We start from the raw sequence: 9,688 nt of genomic DNA on the forward strand, positions 1-9,688 counted from the left end.
TCTCGATGCGATAGCGATCGCTATCGATTTTAGCATAATCTCTAAACATATTAATAGTATAAATCGTTTCGACGAGCAATGTAGTCTTAAAAAACGAAAAAGATCTCGCTCTAAGTAATAGGTGCATTTTATATGTTTCTCGATGGATTATTAGAAGAACCACCTGGAAAGGGAAGGAGGATTAGAAGGTGGAGTGATCGAAAGCGAAAGTCGAGCGAGAATAGTGAAAGAAGAGTGTGTCACGAAAGCGCAGCTCAGTGAAATAAAATAACCAAGATAAGAGTGGCGGTGGACGCGGTGACGGGAATGGGCACGAGTACGAAGGAACGATTGTAGAACGTTTTATGATCGACACAGTCTCCCTTAGTCTGCTTTGAAATCGACACGCGATCGGAGTCCTCAGGAGGAGCGCCAACGCAAAGCGGTGACAATCGGTCACGAACAGAATCGCAGTACGGTCGTTTTCTTGTAAAATGTAAGATTTTCAACAGGTGACGAAAATAGACGTTTGAAAGCATGACCAGGATTGGTAGGCCAAGGCTAGTTGAGATTCGATTTTCCTTGGAGGACGCGGAGGACAGCTAGTGGACCGCGCAACTAGCCATAACTCACCCTTGATGAATAATCGAGACGAAGACCATATGAAATCGTAGACAATTTGGTTTATGGTAAGCGTTTGTTTAATTTGACGTAATGGGGCGGTGCGAGCGGATCCTTTGTTCAGAAACTTCTATGTTTACGGATTAAAAATTAATAAAAGCAAATTAATTTCTCATTCTAAACACTTATTTTGATTGATTTAGTACTACTAGCGTTAACTCATATTGGCCAAGTAAGAGGTTAAGCAAAGGAAGAAGATCGATCACGCAATTTTGAGATATACAACTGACAAAACGTTGCTATATGCGAGGATGAAAGTAATTTGCGTAAAACAGGAAAAAAGAACAGAATCTATACATAACCTAACTGCGTTGCTCATTGAGCAGGCTCAATTAATCGGGTAGATAGAAATGCTGAAAAATTTCGACGACGTTCTAGTTCTAGAGTAAATTTGAATAGGCGATGAATCGGCACTGGTCGGTAGCGATCGGTATTAACCGGTGAGAGACGAAACCCTCGTTGACACAGTCCATCACGACGGTGTCAAGGTAACGGTCGTAGGAAGCACGTAGCGAAAGACTGTGCCGTCGTCGCGTCGCTTCCTCGTTGTTCACCTCGTCGTTGCTGTCGTCTTTCCGTCGTCTTCGTGTTCACTATCGTCAAACGTTCCATATTGTCTCGACTGACCAAGGTTCGCTTGAATTTTCATCGTGATACGACGCAAAAAGTGCGCCGGTTAATCAAGGTTCGTATGTTGGAACAGTCGATCCATTTGGATAACCAGTAAACGAGTCTTTATTTGTTTAAATAGCTAGGTTCGGTAAATGTTCGAATTACGATCTGTGATCGGCCCCACTATTGTATCGCGATTCTTTCGAGTTTGATCATAACTATAACGATTTTAATTATTACATGGACTTACATTCCGCTCATCTCGTGACCGTGTAAAATTAGTAGAATTACGTTGAGGTTACGCGAAGGACAGGAGGCGAGACTCAAAGGAAGCAAATATCTATCGAGGTTGAAGCAAAATGTCAAATGGAGGAAGGACGAGAAAGAATTTGGGACGCGATAGGGGGTGAATGGATGGATGGCGGCAAATTTGATCAAGGGCGTCCCGATCGGAAATTCGACGGTATCAGCAGGTATAGTTTCGGTATCGGGTGGATTAAGTTTAGGGTATCGTCCGGCGATCGAATGCATTGTTTTCGTCAGGGTAATCGACGAGGCATGAGTCACGTAGGTACACGCGACATGTCGCGCGTTGGCGAAAACAATTTTTTGCAGACATTCGTTGGCACAGGTGTGTTGGAGCGAGAAGAGAACACCAACGAGAGAAAGGTAGATGACAGAGGTAGTCTCGCGAACCGCGTCGGCGGAGGGGGGAGAGGGATAAGAAAAACCACGCGTCGAGTGAATCGTCAGCCGGGCAATTACCGGTTCCGATTGGTTGGTTTGTCGAGCCTCTTCCACGAAATTCAGCTCGAATTCCAAGAAATCGGCCGGTGGCGCTACGCTCACCGGAATCCCTTAAGCTATTTACGCGAACGGTGTGGGCAATAAGCGTCCTATAGTCGTTGGTCCTGGACGGTGGTGGTAGCGTACAACCCACGCATACGGAGCGAAACACGGAACACGGAAGAAAGAAAAGGAAGACGACGCGCCGATTCGAACGGGGTTAGAGATATAGAAACAAACGATCAAGGAGAAAGTGAAATGGCGGGAAAATATAGAAAGAGAAAATAAGGGGACTGGCATGGCGTATAGCGCGATCGAGATCATTGCGCTGCTCAATTTCGTGCGCGTCATTGACGCGACACGCTCGTCGAATTCACGATCGATATCATCGCGTTTCCTCGTAGAAATGGGCCGATACCGCATCGCCATTATTCTCAGATTTCCCGAAATTTCGCGTTTTCGCTGCCCTCGTTTCGGATGCCTTTATCCTTGACTCGTGCGTTGTGTCGTCCGCAGTTGAGTGAATATGTAAATCGTTCCGTTTTGTATTTGTTTCTACAGGAAGGATTGATCGAGTTGGAACGGTGAAGAGTGGTTATCGAAGAATCTGGACAAGATGAGACCCGACGAGGTGATACAAAACGAGAGAAAAGCGACGGAGACGATGTCCGAGACGTCGGAGGGCACAATGACGACCAGCGTCTCTGGTAAATCGGGTTTCGAGAGTCGCCAAGAATTGTTCGACATTGCGGCTGTACTTGGCATTGGCAATCCAGACGACCTGCTGCAAGAAAGATTTCGCGTTGATCGCCGAAAGTTGGAACAGATGCTTCTAGGTGAGTGGTCAGAGTCATTCGATTTCTGACCTTTTTTCTTTTTCTCTCTCTCTTTTTCCTTCTTATTCGATATGCGAGTTTACGATTCTCGAAAGCTACATATCGCGCGATTTAAATAGATTATCTGTTTGTAAACGGAATTAGAGAGACTGTCAAATGGTAATTGGTCACGATTAGAAATACCAGGATCGTAACGTTTATTTTGATTGAGACGCTCTACATACATATGTAGATATTTACGCCTGTGCCGAAATCGAGCGAATCACGTAAATATCAGCGATAAGTTTATCCGTTTGGCTGACGAACCAAATCAAATCGGTGTCAAAGTCGGAATTGACGTCCGAGCTGTGCCCGCTGATTTCGCCCTTAATTAATATCTTCAAACATTTCATTGTCTTTTTACGTACGATCCATCCTCGAAGATGGAATGTATCGAAAAAGAAAAAGAACAAACGGACGAGAGTTCGTTGTACCCTGACCGTACATTTTTCTTTGTTTACAGGTGATAATGACGCACCCAAGCTAGCGGACACGTTTTTTCATAACGTAAGTTGCGTTACGTCCTTCATGTCGATATCTCGATCGGTCGATCCGGTAATCAAACTCGTTTTCCGCGCGCTATATTATCTTCCCCAATTTTCTCTGGAACTTACGCAGTGTACTTTTTGTCTTCTTTGAGTATTGTTCGTCAACGAGTTGAACAGAACACTCTACCGATCACCGGTCACCGATAAAAGATTTTTCGTTCATGCGACATCGGCAACCTATGACCTATGTCGTACGAAGAATGTGTAAAAATATATACATGCAACGCGTAACACGTATCGTATTTCTGGCAATGTAATCGTGTAAGACTAACGACACCTATATTTCATTGTCGATTTTAATTTAAAATACATAATACAATTTGCGTGGACGGAAGGTCAGCCTTAAATTTGTTGTCATCGTCATTGTTGCGGACTCGGACTACGCCTTCCGTGCGTCACGCTGTGACTCGTTGCTCGAAATATTCGATGGCATCGACAACTAGTCGCTCCGTCGCTACTCCCATTTTTGACATTAACTCTATGTTAACTTCAGATTAAACCTATCGTGCAACGTTTGAATCATCGCGTTGTTTTCGTTCGCGATCTTACTCGATTTTTGAGGATTTTTATCGGAACGCGTATTTATTCGAGTCTCTTCTCGAGAAAAACGAATGTAGGGTACGCAAGACGGGTAAGAGCCGTGGAAAGAACGATGGCGCAAAACGTCACGGATTTCGCGAACAGCGCTCGTAGCACAGAGTGTTGCGACCTCGCGATTATACGAAACCGAACGGAGCTATTTCTGTACAATTTTCTTTAATGCTGTTGCTGGAGCGGCAGATAATTGTTGTCCTATCGAGTCACCGCTCGGTGTTTTGGCTTCGAGTCGAAAGTTTTCTCTTTTCTACTCGCCGATCTTTCGAATTCGATCTTTTGCGGACCATTAACGTTTGCGTTCTACGTGGAGTCAAGCTTGCATCTGGAAGGCGTATCCGAGAACGAAAGACATATGACATGTTCCTCTCTCCTCGGTAAAAGCGATGGTCGTGAGATAATAGATGATACGCTTGTCGCGTAGAGCGTAGTGCACCTGCGAATAGTTGGAACAACGATAAACGCGTGTTGTGTAGGGAACGCAAAACGTTTGCCGTCGTGTTCGAAGGCAACGTTCGCGCTTATCCTTATCGTTGACACGTTGCGTAAAAGGGGCCCTGGAAATACACCGCCCGATTATTTATAGACCGGCATTACTCGATTCGCCGCTACACACTCAATCTCGCTCCTCCGAAGCTCTACGTCAAAACATTTTTTCGTGTTGGTGCTGTCGGGTTTGCTGAATTATCTGTTCTCGTCTCTTTTCGTTTTCAAATCTCCCTATGAATCTAAAACGGTTTTACCTCTGTCGATCGGGTTGCCATTCAAACTTTTACGATGGTGCCTGCTCGCAAAATGTATCTGATGCGCTTCCAGGTAACCCTGCTCGGAGGAGATTCACGCGTTCCATCGAACGACCGACCGTGAAACTTTCCGGCCGTGTTACTTCCACGTATGTATTTCTCATCTCTAGTCTCGCTTAGTTTCGTTTCACTCACACTAGCTTACACTGGTTCATTCGAATCTGATTGCGTGTTCACGTTTGCATTCGCTTTTGCACATCGTTAGATTTTATCGATTGTTGTCGGCACAGATGCGCGTCTGTGATCTATTAATAGGATTTCGCGTGTAACGCAATCAATGAACCGAACATCAAAGAAGTCGAGAACAGGTCTCCAGGTAGTAGCCGCCCGAAAACGGAGTCAAAGTTTCGTAGGTGAATCGTATGGATGAATCGTGCAGAAAACTACCTGTTCTTGTATTCGGCTCTTTAAATCGTCGCGGGAGAGAGAGAAGAAAAGAGAAGGCAATGGAAACAGGCGGAAACGGCTGAGATGTTCTGGTGCATGGTTGGAGTATAATCGCGATCGGGTCGCGTTACTTCGTTTCTGTTCTGTCGTTTCTCCGCCGAGGCAATAGTGGAGGGAGTACGGAACTCCGGAGGAACGGAGACAGCTAGAGTCGCGACGACGACGAGTGGGAGGCGGTTCACCGAGCCGTCCCGTTACATTATATGCTGTTAGTCAGTCAGTCGTGCCAGTGATCCGGACGCGGTAAAAGCGAGAGACGACGTGGCCGTTCCGAACATCGTTCTTCCAACCAGACAGCCGGTCACGTTGAAAAGCGCAGCGAGTGTCGTCGGCATCGTTTTCGTCATTTTCCCGGTTGCGGTTTCGTTCGCAAATTGCCTCAACTAAAATTCCAAGTTCGATTTGTGCACAAACTTAGCTACCGCGTTACCGATAACGCGATCGGATCGGGTGTACGAATCGCATGTGAAAAGTGTACGTGAACGTTGGCTCGATTAATCGGCAGCCGATCCAGAGAACGAGCCGAGCCCCCGATCGAATCTGCATCGAATTTCAAGATCGGCGACGATTCCGACGAAAAAAGAAACTCGTGGAAGGATTTTGGTGAAATTTTAGGAGGAAAAGATCGAAATAAAAATCATCGATGGTCGATTGTTGTTGATGTGTCGGCTCATCAATCGCGCGTATCGGGTAGCCGCGATGAAGTGAACGGATAACGCGGCGCGGCGCGGCGTGGCGCGGCGGGACGTTTCGCGGCTCTCGACAGTCGTGGCAGTGAAAGTACGTCACCCGGAGCTGTCTCCGCTCATTCGAGATTCTTTCTACTCCGCTCTCGATCCGAACGGGTTTTCTCGTCGCCGAAGAGATCGCACAACGATCATGCTCCTGGTGTAACATTTCCAACAACCATACGAACAGTGACTGTGATATAAGTGCCGGAACCGTAGCTCTTCTTTCCTCCGAGTTCGTTCCGTCTCTTTCTTTTTCTCTGCTGCTGATTCACCGACGACGATTCATCGACTAACCAAATCGAACTACGAAGTAATCAGGATCGATACCGATCGAGATACCATCACCACCCGACAACGATGACCGTGGTAATTTTCGATACCGGACCGTATTTGCAATTTTCTTCGACGACTTCGCGATTCTCTGATAGTTCGTATGTGTGCGTGCGTGACGGCGAGCACGAACGCTCGAAACAGTTGATCGCGATTAAATGCAATTTTTTGATGTATTACAGATTATGGAGGAAACAAACACCTTCGTTACGTGGCCGTCTCGTCTAAAGATCGGAGCAAAGTCGAAGAAAGGTAAGTGCGCGCCTGCGCGACTTCGCACGTACTTCGAAGCACGTCCGCCGATCGGAATTGCATTTAGACGATCGAAAACTTAGATCGAAGTTATCGACGCGCGTCGCAAATGGCAAATATTTTGCTAGAAACGAGCCGATAGAAAATATCGGAGTGCGGTGCGAGAGCTAAACACCCGGAAACGATACGTGAGCTAACGACGCTATGCGGTGCGACGTGACACAACCTAAGTAAGTAGGTTCGACGACACTGTCGACCTTGAAGGGTCGGCGGATCCACCGATCGTTTCCTGATTTGCTTCGGCTTCTCCTTCTCTTCGGTTCGATCGTGTCTACTGTTTATCATTTACCGACCGAACCTTGTTACATATACACGGCATGCGATTACGCGAGTAGTTGCGTTGCCTTGGCTCGACAGCTGACGCTGGCTGTTATCGTGTATTTTCTTACGTCTATTTGCAGCTCGTGTATGCGAATTCTCGCGTTGCACGTTCTTCCACAGCGCCACATGTTCGCCGTGTTTTCGCGTTCTGATCAAACGGGAGCTCGTAGTCTACGACTTGCGAGCACCGACGATCTTGTTCCGCCTAGCGGACAGTCGTGCTTCTATTTACAACCTAGGAGCTAGAAACTAAGAATTTGTGGAGCTCGTTGCCGGCTCTACCGATGACGGTTTCGATTTGTCGCGATTACGCGACTCGTTCCTGAACGTAGCCTCGATAATTAGAGCGCACCCATTAATCGAAAGTGATTATGTAACGACTCGTGTGCTTGCTCTGGCGCAGCAGTGCATGTCGGCGAAGTAAAACGCGTTTCCCGGTGCGTGTCGGACGCGTCGAAATCGCTAGACGAAATTCGTCCGATGAACGGAAACGTTTTGCGGTTCGATCGTTTGCCAGTAGCTCTCCCTCACGTACCTCTCGCCATGGAAACTTTTCGGTGATTCATCCCTCCCTCGTGACTTGAACAGCTGTTTACCGTCCCTTCTCCTCCGAAACTGCTCTGCCACCGAAGGAACCTATTGTGCATGATAAATCGCGTAATCCGGTATAAATAGTTTTACCTCCTACCGATTTTCTACCTCCACTACGACGAACTTTGCCGCCCCTGGGCCACGTTTCTTTCATTGCCAGAACGTAAACCAACGATCGTCACTTTTTCAGAGCTTCGAACGTTGCTGTGTAACGGTGTCATTCTTTCCCAGAGAACTGGAAAATCAGTTTTTCTAATTCAGTCGAGTGTCGTACACGTGTACGTACATTGGTTTACAACGCGGAGGTAGTGACACTCAATGATGGAGCTACATATTCTACTTTCGAGTCTTTAAAAGGTCGAGTGCGAGGTCAATTGTATCCGTATCCGTATTCGTATTCATGCTTGTATCCGTATCCGCATCCGCATCCGCATTCGTATTCACATTCGTATTTCCTACAGCCAAATGTGAAATAATGTAAGGATTTCTTCGCCGTGAATTTTTCCATTGATAAGCATACTTACGTATACATGTCGCGGTTGTTCACGAGAGAAGTTTATCGTAAAGTCTCGTCCAGATTAATCAACTTGTCCTTTTAACTTTCTATCCTTGTTGTTATAAGTAGAATGTGAATGTTTATGCATTTATGCATGCATCTTTATTCATTTAAAGATGTAAAAACGTAAATAATACATAAAAGTATATATATATATATATATATATATATATATATATATATATATATATATATATATATATATATATATATATATATATATATATATATATATATATATATATATATATATATATATATATATATATATATATATATATATATATATATATATATATATATATATATATATATATATATATATATATATATATATATATATATATATATATATATATATATATATATATATATATATATATATATATATATATATATATATATATATATATATATATATATATATATATATATATATATATATATATATATATATATATATATATATATATATATATATATATATATATATATATATATATATATATATATATATATATATATATATATATATATATATATATATATATATATATATATATATATATATATATATATATATATATATATATATATATATATATATATATATATATATATATAATATCCAAGGTTGAACGTTCGTAATAATAATATATAATAGTTTGCGATTCTTTAATTGAATTCGTCATATTTAAAATATAAAAAACTTTGCATAAACATCCACGATCCACCTATTAGAAAAATCATCATGTCACTTGAATTCTCGAGTAACTCGATTAATATGACTAACCAATCGAGATATCAATGACGGCAACGTGGAACGTCGACGAATATTTTTATACGAAATAAAAGTCTTTTATTTTTTCTCGAGCTTCGATCCATTTTCAGCGACAATCGCACGTATCGTTGATCGATAATATCGTGAATAACAAGTGGTTGTGTATCCGAGCCGCGAGAATTGGCGAATTCGCGTTTGAGTCTCGCTGTGATGTAGCGAATGAAGTCTAATTTAATTTCGGTCAGCCTGTTAACCGGAAATAGTTAAAATCGGAGAAAGAGTTGACAAAATAGAAACGGTTGCGAAAGTGGACTCGCGATACGCGCGATGAGATTTATCGTCGATTGCATAAAAGCGATACGTTGGTCGTCGAGATAACTCGATTACCACGAGATGTTTGGTCGTTCACCTAACGTGCCGAACGACTTTAAATCCCGATCCTTTTCCTTTTTCTTTCGAAAGAGCGTTCTCCTTGAGCGAAGCAGGTAGAGTAGAAGTAGAGGTTTACGCACAGACAAAAACTAGCGTGCGATTTATCGGTGTTAAGTTACGTAACCCGCGAAGGACTATATCAGCGAAAATGGTCACCGTTGCTTGTATCTCGATAATCGATCGCTTGTTCGGTTTCTTCTCGCGAAACGAGCGAATCGACGACCGCGATCTAGCGTCCAGCGTTATCTTTGCCTTTGCTGTGCAGCTAGGAGACCACGCGCGGCGGAGATTCGCGAAGGTCGCCCGCGC

The 9,688-nt window shown here is 43.6% G+C and overlaps 1 protein-coding gene across 7 annotated transcripts in view; it reads left to right on the top strand.

The window, feature by feature from the left end:
• Nucleotides 1–648: 648 nt before the first annotated feature.
• The window catches only part of LOC100743930 (protein bicaudal C homolog 1-B), an 18,440-nt gene continuing 9,400 nt past the window's right edge, over nucleotides 649–9,688 (top strand). For 3 of the 7 annotated variants that reach the window (XM_003486129.4, XM_012394700.3, XM_012394698.3), the window contains exons 1-4: nucleotides 1,132–1,345; nucleotides 2,620–2,894; nucleotides 3,397–3,440; nucleotides 6,569–6,638. In XM_003486129.4, coding sequence (XP_003486177.1) covers nucleotides 2,675–2,894; nucleotides 3,397–3,440; nucleotides 6,569–6,638 — 334 coding nt within the window. In that variant the 5' untranslated portion in view covers nucleotides 1,132–1,345; nucleotides 2,620–2,674. Of the gene's footprint in view, nucleotides 669–1,131; nucleotides 1,346–2,126; nucleotides 2,278–2,619; nucleotides 2,895–3,396; nucleotides 3,441–5,526; nucleotides 6,423–6,568; nucleotides 6,639–9,688 lie in introns of those variants that run through there. The other 4 variants (XM_033318455.1, XM_012394697.3, XM_033318456.1 and 1 more) reach the window with 4 other exon arrangements.

Source organism: Bombus impatiens, unplaced genomic scaffold, assembly GCF_000188095.3.
Source record: "Bombus impatiens unplaced genomic scaffold, BIMP_2.2 scf_0099, whole genome shotgun sequence".
Taxonomy (NCBI): domain Eukaryota; kingdom Metazoa; phylum Arthropoda; class Insecta; order Hymenoptera; family Apidae; genus Bombus; species Bombus impatiens.